This window comes from Sus scrofa, chromosome 1 (assembly GCF_000003025.6).
Source record: "Sus scrofa isolate TJ Tabasco breed Duroc chromosome 1, Sscrofa11.1, whole genome shotgun sequence".
In the NCBI taxonomy this organism is placed as follows: domain Eukaryota; kingdom Metazoa; phylum Chordata; class Mammalia; order Artiodactyla; family Suidae; genus Sus; species Sus scrofa.
The window spans coordinates 187,370,055-187,385,083 of NC_010443.5; the positions used below are offsets into that span (position 1 = coordinate 187,370,055).

The 15,029-nt window shown below is 37.0% G+C and overlaps 1 protein-coding gene and 1 long non-coding RNA gene across 3 annotated transcripts in view; one reads left to right on the forward strand and one right to left on the reverse strand.

The window, feature by feature from the left end:
• Positions 1-1,095, forward strand: part of PSMA3 (proteasome subunit alpha 3) — a 28,919-nt gene extending 27,824 nt beyond the window's left edge. Inside the window, exon 11 of the mRNA XM_001927990.5 lies at positions 383-1,095. Coding sequence (XP_001928025.1) covers positions 383-427 — 45 coding nt within the window. The 3' untranslated portion in view covers positions 428-1,095. The remainder of the gene's footprint in view (positions 1-382) is intronic.
• On the reverse strand, positions 41-14,962 carry LOC102165044. Of its 2 annotated transcripts, XR_301235.3 has the most exons (4): positions 14,734-14,962; positions 13,664-13,718; positions 12,004-12,091; positions 41-2,284 (listed from the first exon to the last, which is right to left on the reverse strand). It is a non-coding gene; the product is annotated as an uncharacterized LOC102165044 (long non-coding RNA). The 2 variants fall into 2 exon arrangements; XR_002347098.1 differs by lacking the exon at positions 41-2,284 and having other exon boundaries at positions 8,747-12,091; positions 14,734-14,945.

The following is a 15,029-nucleotide window of genomic DNA, read 5'->3' on the forward strand; positions in this document are numbered from 1 at the left end:
CACAGCATGAAAACTATTCGAACTGAAGGTATCATGGAAATATGATGAATATGTTGAATTCTGTTAAATAACACTAAAGAAGAGTTTAGCTGAGCTAAGGATAGAAATTTTCTAGGTTATCCTCAATGGGGATTAAAGCTGCCCTGGTTCCAAAAGAATTTTTTCGTGCATGTGAAAATGGCAGGGTTTTTTCCAGGACATTTAATGCTTTCATATAGTGAGCATTCTATCAAGAATATAGTAATTGATTGTTAGAGCAAGATAAACTTTGCTATCCTTTACTTGGCTGTCTTATTCTAAACCATTGTTCATTTTTTACCTATAGTCAGGTTGTTACAGCAATGCTAAAAATTTATTTTAAACATTATTTTCTTCTTAACAGGAATCTTTGAAGGAAGAAGATGAATCAGATGATGATAACATGTAACACCTACTTCAGCATCTATTTTAAATTTCTAATACAGTCCCGTGTATTATTCAGCCCTGTGGATTACTATATACCCACTACCAGTTTTCATTAAATTCTTGTCTTATAACAATTGAAGTTTGGTTAATATCTGACAAATTGTTGGAGATATCTGAGCACTATTTATTCAGTACTAGAATGTAGATTTGTGCCTCTTTTAAAATTCCTTAAACTACTGCAAACAGAGGCTTTGGAATCAGATTAATTCAAAATCCCATTTCATCACTCATCTAGGAATCTAAAGATCATATCCTGTATACAGAAATACTTACAAACTTAGCAGGCAGTTAATTGATGCCACTACCCAATTTTGTTATTTACTGCCATGACTGCTGGTCATCAGCCATTGTTAACCTTTAGGTGTAATGCATGAAGAAAGATGTTTTAGGTTGGAGAGTCAAGAATTTTGGAGTTCTCTTACAACATAGTGGGTTAAGGATCCAGTGTTGTCACTGCACTGGCTTGGGTCACTGCTATGGTGTGGGTTTGATCCCTGGTCTGGGAACTTTCACGAGCCTTGGCTGGGCGTGGGGGGGGGGGGGAATGATCCACAAAACCCTATCACCTGTCACCTAGGAAATTTCTTGATCTGTAAAGTTCAAATAAAAATAGTATTTGGAGTTCCCTGATGGCCTAGTGGTTAAGAATTTGGCATTGTCACTGCTGTGGTTAGGGTTAGATCCCTGGCCTAGGGATTTCTGGATGCTGTGGGCGAGGCCATAAAAAATTTTTTTATGCTAAATAAATTAGAATATATATGGAAGAGCTTTGTCAACAGAACCGTTGCTGAGTGGAATAATCGGTATTGTGGCCTTCAAGGAATGGTAGCACTTAGAGCAGGAAGAAACTGAACTTAGGCCAAGTATGCCAGGTACACACACCCCCATTATTGGGCTCATGCCAGTATCACTCCATTCAACTGTAAGGCTTTCCTAAGAAGGTAATCTAAGTCACTGAGTTTAGCAGCAGGGTGGTGTGGTAGACTTTGAGCATCTGTGTAGTTTAAATAGCAAATCACTATGTGAATAGTTAACTACTATATAAACAACTCAAAGCCAGTATCTCATTACCATGGCTACATGGTCAAATTACCTGCTACATTTTATGACTCATACATTTAAGTCGGAATGACAGCAGTGACCTTGGACAAACACCTCAACATTAAGTTGGGTCTATCAATGGACAGATAATAAGCTGACTATCCTAAATAAGCTAATCTCTCTCTGGCTAGTCTACACTTTTCCAACTGCCAACATATGAATGGCATAAGATTCTCCTATTTTTATTGTACTGTGAGTACATCTGTTCTTAAATTCACATTGGAATAGCTAATAACCCTCTTTCAAAGAAAAGACAACAGTTCTTTAAAAAACTTATATATGAGCAGCTAAGCCACCTCAAAACATACATCAGATAACTCTAAGAACTATTTAAGCAGATATACCTAGCCTTCCAGGTATTATAAAAGAAATTAACAATTGTTTTCCTACATACTATACACAGAATTAATAAATAATCTTAAATTCAACTGTAAATTCAACTTTGTAACCACACCACTGAGATGTGATTAATCTCGGGGGGGGGGGGAAGTTGCTATATTTTACTTTGACAGTTACAAATTTATTTTCAGAAAAGGCTGAATATCTTATTACTGTAAACTTCTTGATACTGGTACCTAAAAAAAAAAAAAAAAAAGAATTTTTAAAGAATCAAGTTTTTGGTTTAGAAATTACAAATAATAGAATATATTTAGAGTATAAAACTACTTATCTGATAAGACTATCCATTTGCTTTCATTTCTATCATTCATAAAGGAACCTAAAAAATAAATAGGAAAAATCAACTTGTAGGTCCTCATTATTAAGTGACCAAAACATTTAAAATACCGTTAAAATTGGGATTAATATTTCTCATTATAAAAAAAATCTACTCATCAAAATGCTATTAAGAAATTCACAAAAGAAAAAAAAGTCAAGTCTTAATGTAAAACACTCAATTCTAATATTGTTTCTATAACTCTGAGATTCCTCCCCTTTGGAAATAAACCTTACTTTGTAGCACTTTACCATGTATGTACATACAGTATTTGCCATGCCAAGGCTATTTCCTACCTGGTCTTTCCAAGGACTCGCACACCTGAGAAAGAAAGCCTTCTGAAATAACTGACAGATTTCTCCCTCTCAAAACCCTTTACATGTTTCCCATTTAATAGTTTTCAAACTTTTTTTTAAAAAGGAACTCCAAAACATAAGCGTGCAGCTCTTAACTCCAAAAAGTAAGGCTTCTGTTCCATCACTGACTCAGGTATATGTCTGTATTACAGTGTTTACTGTAACAAAATTTACGATAATAAATATATTTCTCCTCTCCTGCCCTCCCATGGGAGTTATTTCAAGAAATTACTGAATTGCTACTGGTAAGCACACATAGGTATTCAAAGGCTAAAGTATACATTTTAAAAATGGAAATAATTCATACTAGTTAACTACAGGGTAAGGTATACTATTTAAAAACACTGGTTCAGAAATGTACTGATCAGAGGTTTCTAAATTAAGACAATGGTTTATGATTTGAATAGATTTGGGAAATCTAAGCTCAGGAAATATATAAACTTTGGGTCTATTCATTCATAGTAGCATGGTAATGGGATTTTTCTTATTAAAATAAGACAGGGCTTCTTCTTTGCCACCACTGTAACCACACTTTCAGCATAAGGAAACTAGCGTCATAATTAAAAGAAGGATGGTGGTTTATAAGCTAATGTACATTCCATATAAGTTTTGTCACTTAATAATTGTCACTTTGGGCAAGTTACTTATTTCTCTTCTCTATAAAATGAGGATTATATACCATTTAAAATGATATACAAAACAGGAATACTCAGATATAAATTTAAATTTATACAAGATTTTGTTTTGAAAATTATAAAATGTTGGTGAGGGAAGGACTAAATAAACTGATTACAAGATTCAGTATTGTTATTAATTCTCCCTAAACTGATTTATAGACTGGATATAAAACCCAATCAAATTTGTAAAAGGTATTATTAGGGGGAGGGGTGTAAAGAAATCAACAAGCTATTTCTAAAATTTGGGAAAGGAATTAGATTAGCCTAAAAAACAATTTGAAAAAATAAAAAATTTACAGGACCCATGCCATCTTATTTCAAGACTCACTGTACAATTAATGGAATAGACATATTACTAATAGAAAACCAACACTAAAACCCAGGCCATAATACTTTGTACCATATACAAAAATTAACTCAAAGTGATTATAAGCCAAAATGTACTTCAAAGTCTAAAACTTCTGAATGAAAACAGAAAATCTTGTGACTTTGATTTTAAAAAGAGTTCGGAGACTACAACAAAAGCATGATATATATAAATGAAAAAAATAAAACGACAAACAATTTCACCAAAATTAAAAGCTGCTTTCCTTTAAGTGAATAAAAAGAAAAACTCTAGGGGAAAATATCTGCAAATCACCTATCAGACAAAGGACATTTGTCCAGAACATATACAAAGAACTCTCAATGAGGTAATAAAACAACCCAATTTCTTAAAATAGGCAAAAGACTCAGACAATTCACAACTAATTCCTTCTGGAGTTCCCATTGTGAAACGATTCCGACTAGTACTCATGAGGATGTGGGTTCGATCCCTGGCCTTTTCAGTTGGTTAATAAGGATCTGGTGTTGCAGTGAGCTGTGGTGTAGATCACAAATTGAGCTTGGATCCTGAGTTGCTGTGGCTGTGGTATAGGCTGGCAGCTGTAGCTCCAATTTGACCCCTAACCTGGAAACTTTCATATGCTGCACCTGGGGCCCTAAAAAGCAAAAACAAAAAATATTCCTTTAACCATCCTACCCCTTCAAGAAGTAATCACCATATTATACATATCTCTTCAATCAAGAAATAAATTTTCTGTAATAGAGTAAATGCTGGTGTAATTATAAAGACTGTTGAAGAGCAAGGGTCCTCACACACCTTGAATTTGTGATTAGGACTCTGATTTGAATTTCACTGTGGAACCATGACATGGAATTTTAGAAGACTGAAAATTTAAGAGTGAGCAGCAATCAAGTGATAGTAGTAAAGATTCAAATGTAAATGCAATGATACAATGTATCATACTGCCAGGAAAACTTAAAGCTAAATAATATATAATTCCTTCTCTAGTTGGAAAAACAAACACATTTAAAAGTCACTAGCAAGGTATATTGGAACTATGTGTGCGTGTAATAAGTATACATTCCCTGTATATATATTCTGATCCATAAATGTGTGCTTTGGGAAGAGAGTGGGAACAGAAGGCAAACCCTGACAAACAAGGAAGGGAATTTGGGGCCAGTTTACTGAATATCTAGTGGATAAGCTCTCTAATCAGTGAATTTATGAGAAAAATTAAGGGTGTGTGTGTGTTTATGTATGTATGTGTGGATGGAGGATGAAGTTGTAGGGCATGATGGATACTTGAGAAAACTTTTTCCCCATTGGATCTTTAAAGAAATACACGCCTCAGAAATACGAGCACATCACTAGATCACAAAAAGAGAGTATCTGGTAGAAACTTCAGTAGATGGTTTCTAATATCTTATGATTCAGCCTCAGTTCTCTGAACATTTCCAACATGAGGGTGGATAAAGAGCCAGGGAGCTGATAAGGGCAAAACTGCTTAAGTATTCAGAGATTAAAAAAGCATCTTTCATATTTTACTGACAGGTCAAGAGAAAGAACAACTCTGACTTAAGACAGGCCAGGTCAGTATGGTAAAGGAAAATTTTATACAACACTCCTGCAGAAGAACCTTAACAGGGAGTTCCCGTTGTGGTTCAGCGGGTTAAGAACCTGACATAGCATCCGTGAGGATGCGGGTTTGATCCCTGGCCTCGATCAGTGGGTTAAGGATCTGAGATTGCCGTGAGCTGTGTGGGGTAGGTCAAAGGTGCGATTCGGATCCGGTGTTGCTGTGGCTCAGGAATAGGCCACAGGTGCAGCTCCCTTCTGACCCCAGTCCAGGAACTTCCATACACCAGAGGTTTGGCTGTAAAATGCAAAAGAAAAAAAGAGAAAAAAAAGAATCTTAATGCAAGATTCCCCTACGAGCAACATGAAGGGATTCAGGTTTACATTGAAAATACATTCTACAGACATGTTCTATTAACACCCAATTAGAAGTGCACTTCATAGGATAAACATAAGTCACAGATGATTCACTGTTTAGAACTAAAAGTTGTATTTACTATCTTACTAACAAAAGATTAACATTTTACTGCAACCTTTCCCCCAAAGACAGTCAATATTCACAATGTGGCACATTTCTACTCTAATTACCATTTGACCTTTCACCTGTTCCTCCTGAAAAATGGAGTAAGTGTAGCAGAATGCAGTTCTCACACATGTCCAGAGCAAAGATCTACTAGAAATGAATATAGATATACTTCCTTCACAGGCAACATCATGACTCATTCATACGGAAACTGACATGGAAAGCCGAAATGGCAAGCCACCAATGTCGGCAAGTCATACACTAATTATTTCTGACAACAAAAAGTTTTTCTTCCTTGTCAACTGTTTTATGATAGGAACCCACATGAAGCTTTCTGACAAATGACTTCATGTGTAGACATGAAGGGCCATTTTCCCTTCCATCTAGATATTTGGACAGCTTTCAAAATGAATTTCGGAAGAGGTGCTTTAAACGTGAAACTCAGATTCATCTTCTCTAAATCCATTCTTTTCCCTAAATGGAAATCTGACAAAACAGGAAGTGCTTGGCAGCACAGAGAAGCAAGTTTTGCGGCTCAAGCATTTACTGCTAATAGACTAGTTCTTCATGACTATGTAAAAAAAAAAAAAAAAAAAAAATGCAGAACTATACATTTGAGAAGAAAACAGCAAAACTTTGCCTTGGTTACCAAGGTTCCCTTGGTAATTTAAAGGCCTTAAAAAGACAGTATCACATGAAACACAGAGGAATCAGAAACAGGAAGATGGCTTTTCTGTTACGCTACTTCATATAAGAATCCCCTGTTCTGACGCCAAATGACCAAGATCTAAGCCACCAAAATTATACAAACACTGCAAGGAGTTTTGAGACTGCACATAAAGACTAAGAAACACAAAAAGAAAAAAAGAAAATCAAAAAAAGATTTTGGTTTGGTTTAAGGGAACCTACTTGGGGAAAATCATTGGCTTATGCCTGCCAAAGGATGTTAATATAAATACAATACCTGAACTACAAATAAATACAAATATCCACCATTAAGTGGGCCATTAGAATTAGCAGAGAAATACACTACCAAACATATCTTAAGAAAGAATCCCTCCCCCAAGACTTCTTCCAGCTGCCATCCCTCACCCCCAATTCCACTGCTAAAGCATTTTAAGATACAATTAATTAACACTAGCGGCATATGGAGGTTCCCAGCCTAGGGGTCGAATCAGAGCTGCTGCTGCCAGCCTACGCCACAGCCACGCCAGATCCAAATCATGTCTGCGATCAACACCACAGCTCACAGCAATGCCGGATCCTTAACCCACTGAGCGAGGCCAGGGATTGAACCCGCAACCTCATGGTTCCTAGTCGGATTCCTTTCTGCTGTGCAGCGACAGGAACTCCTGTATCTTCACTTTTAAGACATCACACTTAAGGGTACAGCAGTATAACATGGTGCCTACTAAATGATAACGCTACCAAACAAGTGTAAAACACTGTTATCTAAACTATAGGTTCAGACCCACAGTAAATCATAAAATCGATTTTTTATCAGTTGATATCAAAACCAATTTTTGGGTCACAGTTTTGTTTTTTAATAATCTACAGGAGAAAATACTGGAGTACACTGTACTTTCATTTGTTGTAGGTATGGGCAGTACACATACATACGTGGAATAGAAACCTCACTATAATGAAATTAATCAATAACCTTGTTTAGCTTTATTTATCTGTTTTACCACTTGTATATACAACAGTGAAGTAGGTAGGACATCAAAGCTTCTGTCAATTTGACCTTATGTGATAAGACTAGCAGTAACTTCCGTAAGTGCTAAAATTATGAAGTCAATGTCTGATACTTCTGATTTTCAGGGGCTGTCAATTCACTTGCCATTAAATATTAGAAGTATGCTTAGGGATTATTTGAAAATTATGGTGCTGGACTGGAACTGTTAAGTATCAAGAGCTGTAAATACCTAGCTCCATGTGCCTTATACTCATGCAAGCACTCATCCAGAGTAATGTACCCAACCAATGAGAACAGACTTATGATCAGAAAACAGAACATTTGGTCTTTCAATCCAATGTTTCCATATTAGGATATTTATTCAATCTAACATCCCACTGAGCTATTGTAAAAATTCTGAGAATTTTTGAGCTAAGAGTACATAATTTACACTTTAGTTCTAGGAATACCTACTATGAGCCTGTGTGATACATATTTTTGGATAGGTAAAAAGTAGATTTATGGAGACAGAATGGACCTCTCAGAAGGCAAGAGCAGCCTGGAAGATACACATTCCATAGACAAAAATGTGGGCCATTTCAAAAGGCTTGAGAGTGGCTGAGCCTGATATCATATCTCCCAATTTCCCACCATTTCCATTTCTTCTAAATCTAGTGGCATAGATGCCATCAATATATCAGTAACCAAAGATCAAGTGAGTGTCCTCATGAAATATCTCACCCAGGAGTTCCCTGGTGGCCTAGCGGTTAAGGATTCAGTGTTATCACTGCTGCCGCATGGATTTGATCCCTGGCCCGGGGAACTGGCACAGGCACGGTCAAATAAATAAATAAAGAGGAACTATCTCATCCAGTTCCTATTCTCAGACTACTCCTACTTTCATGTCTAAAGGCATTATAGTATGGTGACAAGAAAAATGCACTTGGAGAGTGAGATTATGAGTTTAATAACCGACTGAGCCAGATAGTTTGTATATTCTGTTACTAGAAGCAGATGTACCCTGAGTTCAGGCTAAACTTTTTGCAAATTTGGATCACCGGGATGAGGAAGATGAGTGGGTGGGCAGATCTTGAAAAATCAGCTACTACCAGAAAACAATCCCTCTGGTGGTTAATTAGACATATTTACCCTTCTAAAAAATAACATGAAATCATTCTAATAAAAATTTTGACCTGTGGCTAGTCCCCACACACATTCTGGAATCTGACCCAATTCCTAAACCTCAAGTGATCTCATTTTAAGTAACTGATCAGGCAAGATATTCCTAGTTTACAAAAACTGACAAAGCACATTTTTACTGACAAGAGTTGTTGATTAAATGTCGCCTTTTAGCTTACTATACCTTTTTATAAAGTGTCGCTCCACAAATGAGTTCTACTAAGTGCCAAGGCCTGTGATAGGTCCTAAACCTACAAAAGTCCCAATAAGGTACAGTTCTCTGTCTATAAGATGTCATAACTTAGTGAAGGACACATGAGTGGACAAAAAGCTAAAATGCAATATAGAAAGTGGTAGGAATCATGTAAAAGCAAATAAATGAAATTCACATGGACAGATTACTACAGTTGCAGAGGTATCAAGGAAAGCATCACTTAAAAAGCACTTTGTGAACATGTGGTGATAGGGCAACATTCCAGGTGGTGGGAAAAGTATGAATAAAAACAAAGAACTGGGAAAATAGAGAGCTTTTATAGGGAAGACAGGATAGTTCTAGTGCGACTGCAGCAAAGAATAACTGAAGGGAAGAAGTAGGAAGTAAGTTGAGAGAGATTGATACAACATTCAGGAAGGTCCTGAATGGGAGGCAGAGTCTAGATGCTTTGTTTCTGTATGTAAATACAATAACAAATTTCTTTAAAACTCTCTTGGGATGACAGACATTTTGGAATAGCACTATACACACTAAGTTCGAGCATAATTCTAAGTACTTTACATATATTAACTCACTTAAAACTAATCCTAACTAGGTCAGCTCTATTGCTATCCTTAGTTTACAGATGAGGCAGGTACTAGAGACTAACACAGTGCTGGAGATTATACTTCAACAAACTCATAGGAAAAGATTTGTGGTTACCATAGGTGGGGAATAGGAGGGGGAATTAGATGAGGCACAAACTTTCAATTTTAAGATAAGTAGTAGGGATATAATGTACATGTTAAATAAAACTAACACCACTGTAAGTTATATATGAAAGCTGAGTAAAGAGTAAATCTTAAGAATTCAAAAGAGTAAATCTTAAGAATTCTTATCACAAGGAAAAATATTTTCTATCTGTATAAGATGATGAATATTCACTAAACTTACTGTGGTCATCATTTCATGATTTAAGTCATCTTTATGCTGTACACAACTTACACAGTGCTATACGTTAATTATATCTCAAAACTGGAAGAAGGAAAAAAAGAAAGAAAAACTAACCTTTCTTTAAATTAGTTTGAGAATCATCTGGTTTTCCTGCACTTATTTTACTTATTAATTTAGGTTAACTTTTCAAGTTGTACTTTCAAAACCAGAAATAAGAAAGCCCTAATAAAAGCACCAAAAAGTCTAATGGAAGAATGGAATTAAAAGTCAGAATGTAGAAAATAGTGTAATACATTTTGTATCTATTCAAAAACCCTCAGCAAAAATAATGAAAATCGAACAGGAAGTCTTTATGGAAAATATCTACAGAAAATTACTACTAACAAACTCAAGAGAATTTAAGAATAAAATATCAAAACTCTTAACACATAAATGGAGAGAAGTCTTGAATAGACAACTTGTCTACAAATAAGAATCAGAAAGTGAAATTATGGAAAGACAGCCCGCTTCACAGTTAACAACAAAAATGCTACAAAGAGAAAGAAAATTCAACATATTTTAACTTAGCAAATGATTATAGTTACAGACTACTTGATGCTGGTAGCTAAATTCACAGGAAAGGTGACAGGGTAAATTATATCTTTTGGAAAACAACATGGCAATGTTTTAAGAGTCATAAAAATGTTCATACAATGACCCCCTTTTTTTTTTCTTTCCTTTTTTTGTCTTTTTAGGCAAAAAAGTTCCTGGCTAATGGAGTTCCCAGGCTATGGGTCAAATAGGAGCTGTAGCTGCTGGCCTACACCACAACCAAAGCAACACCAGATACTAGCCACATCCGTGACCTACACCACAGGTTACAGCAATGCCAGACTCTTAATCCACTGAACTGAGGATAGGGATTGAACCTGCATCCTCTTGGATTCTAGTCAGATTCATTTCTGCTGAACCATGATGGGAACTCCCCATATGGTGACCTTTTAAATCAATCCTACAAGAACAGTGCAAAAAACAGAAAATACTGTATGAACATAGATGATAACTACAGTATTTAAGAGCTAGAAACCTAAATGGTCGAGGAATAGAAATATGAGGTTAAAGATAAAACACTTTGATGGAATGTTTTCAGACATTAACATCATTGTGAAGACCATGCAGGACAATGAATGCCTATTACTATGTTACGGAACAAAGAAAATAAAAACTTCCCTAAGTCTAAAGACAGAATATATATACAGACAGGAAGAAGGCCATTTAAAAAATCTAATGATAGGGTGGGATTAGAAGTGAATGGTGAAGTCCACTTTGATCTGTAAAGTTTGAAAATAATACAAAACAAAATACAATCTTTGTTTTCTGCCACATCCCAGCTTTTAAGGCCTTTTAGATGTTCCTAAATCTATAAAGGACTAGCACCCCATACAATTCTGATATGCAGCTAATTCTAGAAACCTTGACCAACTGGCTTCACAGTTTTCCCAATGTAATTTTTAATCAGTCATCCTCTCCAAATTGGTTTACTCACTGTCCCAAACATAGCTTTTCTTACGTAACTGCATCCTTGCTCACAATCTCCATTCACTTAGAATGACTTCCCTTCTTCTAATTTTACATACTACATACCACTAACCTTGAAAAGCCTTCAATGATGGCTCAACAAATGATGGCTTTTTGTTGGTACTACAACACAATTTGTGTTTTTAAAAACAATTAGAGCTAACTGTGTACTGATCTTTTGACAAATCAATTTTTGTAGGGAGCCATGATTTAACTTTAAAAAGTTCAATTAATCTAAACTGACCAAACCTTTCGAAGTAACTATATTAACTTCCACATATTTAATTACGGTCTTCCCTTTACTGATAGTAAGCTCCTGGAGCACAGGTCCTTGCCAGGAAGGAATGCTACAAAGTAACCTAGATGACTTGAATCCAAATTCTAACATATGCTCTTGTTTGCATCATATATGAAAGAAACTCAGTGTCTATGAATGGTCATAAAATACGCACTGATATCTAGGGCACAAGACAATGTAGAAATAGCAAAGGGTGCTAATAAGCAAATCATTTAACTTTCCAAAAAAATTTAACAAAATCATTAGGAAAGCAGCTACATTCAACAAAACAATGTTCCACTTTTCAACATACAGACATTTACAGAAATAACTTCACAGTGGAACAAATCCTATCATTTTTCAAAAGCAAACATATAATAGTAACATGGCCAATCTTGATTACTAATGAATAGTTAAGTAAAACTGCATACCAGAAATAGAATTTTCAACAGATAGCTGATCCAGGTCTTTTAAAATCTGGAACACTTTCCTTCATGTTTCCTCGAAATAAGGCTTACTCTAGAAGACAAAGACTTTTCTTACTTTTGAGTTTTTTACATAACCCACACACTCAGAACAGACTGTTTTGCTTCACTTCTTTTTTTTTCTTTTTAGGGCTGCATTTGCAGCATATAGAAGTTCCCAGGCTAGGGGTCGAATCCAAGTTGCAGCTGCTGGCCTACACCACAGCAACAGCAATGGTGGATCTGAACCTTGTCTGTGACCTACACCATAGCTCATGGCAACACCAGATCCTTAACCCACTAAGCAAGGCCAGGGACTGAACCCGCATCCTCATGGATAGTAGTCAGGTGTGTTTCCACTGCACCACAACAAGAACTCCTGTTTTGCTTCACCTCTGAACATTTTTCCTGATGAAATCTCTAGATGACAAGTATTTTACCTTGAGTTTAAAAAAACAAAACCATGAAAGTGTTTACAGTGATGCTGGGTGATTAAAAATCTAGAACTAGGAACCACAAATGGGTAAAAAAAACTCAGAGATGTTCTAATTTTGAGATTTGTCTAAAATATCATGTCAGGAAGCTAACTGCCTCATTTGAACCCTTTACCGAATAAATAAAACATTCTTCTTTCAAAACAGCTTTCTTCATAAAAACATTCACTAAAAATTTTAATATTGTACAATCACTATTCTACTAGTTTGGGCTCAAACACATTACAAAGCACAATTCTATTAAAATTAATTCTCTTTCATTTATTCCTAAGACATGATCTTTTTTTTTTTTTTTAATTCATGGCTGCACCCACAGCATATGGAACGGAGAGTTCGTGGTTAACGAATCCGACTAGGAACCATGAGGTTGCGGGTTCGGTCCCTGCCCTTGCTCAGTGGGTTAACGATCCGGCATTGCCGCGAGCTGTGGTGTAGGATGCAGACGCCGCTCGGATCCAGCGTTGCTGTGGCTCTGGCGTAGGATGGGGGCTACAGTTCCAATTTGACCCCTAGCCTGGGAACCTCCATATGCCACGGGAGCGGCCCAAAGAAATAGCAAAAAGACAAAAAAAAAAAAAAAAAAAGATAAACATACAGTATACACCTTTTGGTGGCAGCAATACAAGAAATTTTTTTTTTCTTCTTTTGGCTTTTTGGGAATTTCCAAATGCCCAGTAACATGTGTTATTTGGATCAGATAATAACAGTCTTAAGTTAGGTAGTGGAATTATAGGTGATTACCCCCAGGGGAAGTTGAGCAGTTTTATATGTTTTATAATTTCTTTACCAAAAAAAAAAAAAAAATCACTTCTCAACTCTTACTGAAATATCTTTTCTATATGCCAAAATTTTAAATATGGAGGAAAAAAATCATGAAAATGTTCACACTGTTTCTTGATAAAAATATGAAGCACTTAAAAAATCCAGAAATGGGAAAGGCATAATTGAGTAAACAGACTCATAAGTATGTCCTAATCTGGGGACTTCATTCTAAAGTATCACATCAGGAAGCTAGTTATACAGACTTATTTGAACCTTTGACCAAACAAACACTTTTCAACTACCATTTTTTCATTTTGCTATTTATGGTTCTACTTACTGGTCCACAGAAAAACTTTTTCAGGCAGGCTCACCTCAGTAATACTTTCGGGTATTTGTCACTGAACTGTCCTGTTTTCTTCTGACCAACTGCCAAAAAAAAAATCTCAATAAATTATTAAATCATTCAATCATTTTCTAGTCTGGAGCCCCATGAATAAGAGGGTTCAAATCAAGAATATTATGAAGATAATTTTATGCAGTTATTTAGATCAGTGTGACAAGGTCATTCGATAGAAAAACTAACATGCATTTATTTTAACTAAGAAATTACTTTTCTAGTAATTCTAAGAAAAGGCACTATTGTGAATGAAAAATTGACTCAATTAAGATATTCTCCTAACGAGTAAATGTAGTCAATGTGGACTACCATTGATTTTTACATATTTAATTATTTCATTCTTTAACTCAACTTGCTAATTAATACTTTATTTCCACAATTTCAAATGTAATTTTGTTCTATTGAAAACAACACAAGATCACAACAAGCTCAACGGCTGCCTTGAACAAAGTCCTACCGGGGAGGACCTTTCCTCTAAGGAGTGATGATAAGGGTTAGGTCAGGAGTTTTCAGTCCCTGTATTTCCTCCCCCAAAGTAGTATAAGGCTCCAGAAGGGTGGCACAGCTGCACGTCTAAAGTAGCAGGGCTGCTGCCAAGAGAATTCCTCAGCGCCCCAAACCCAGTTTCCTTATTGCCTCATCGCGGGAGGAGCACGCGGAAACACCTCTCCCCAGGTAGGGAGGGTCTAAGAACCTTACCTTCCCCGTCTTCCTGAAAAAGGAGCCTATAACTGGTGACACTCGATCACAGAGTATGACAAGCTGCCGAAACCCACTTCCAAAGAAGGGAAGTACTGCTCCCAGAGAAGAGGAGCCCAAAGGATCGGCCAGGAAAAAAAGACCAGCTCGTCTCCTCCGCCTCTTTCTCTTTGGCAGCGGGAGAGGAAGCCTCGCCCCCTCTCAACCCGCCTCCCGGCTCCCCTCCCCGCCGCAGGGAGAACATACCCGGCCATGGCTGCCGCGCGGCCCCCTCACTTCCGGTGCCGGTGCCTCCAATGCTGCGCCATCCCCCAGCCCACCGGACAACCACAGCTTCGAACTGACCTTTCCGGCAGATCGCGACTCTTCCAACGTTCACTAGGTTTTGTCCTGGAGAGAACGGTGGATGGGTGCCGCAGAAAAACGAATCTACAGACTAAAGAATCCGCTCTCGTCTGGCCAGAAACATAAAAAGCGATAGAGCTGCAGCCACCGCTGCCCAGACAAAATGGCGCCGACAAGCTGGTTCGGCGCAGGCGTCTTGGAAAGACCTGCCCCGCCCCCGTGCAAGTCCTGGGCGCAGCGCCGGGTTCGGTTTCCATGGGACACCCCACCGCCAATCCTCGTGCCGAACTGCTCTT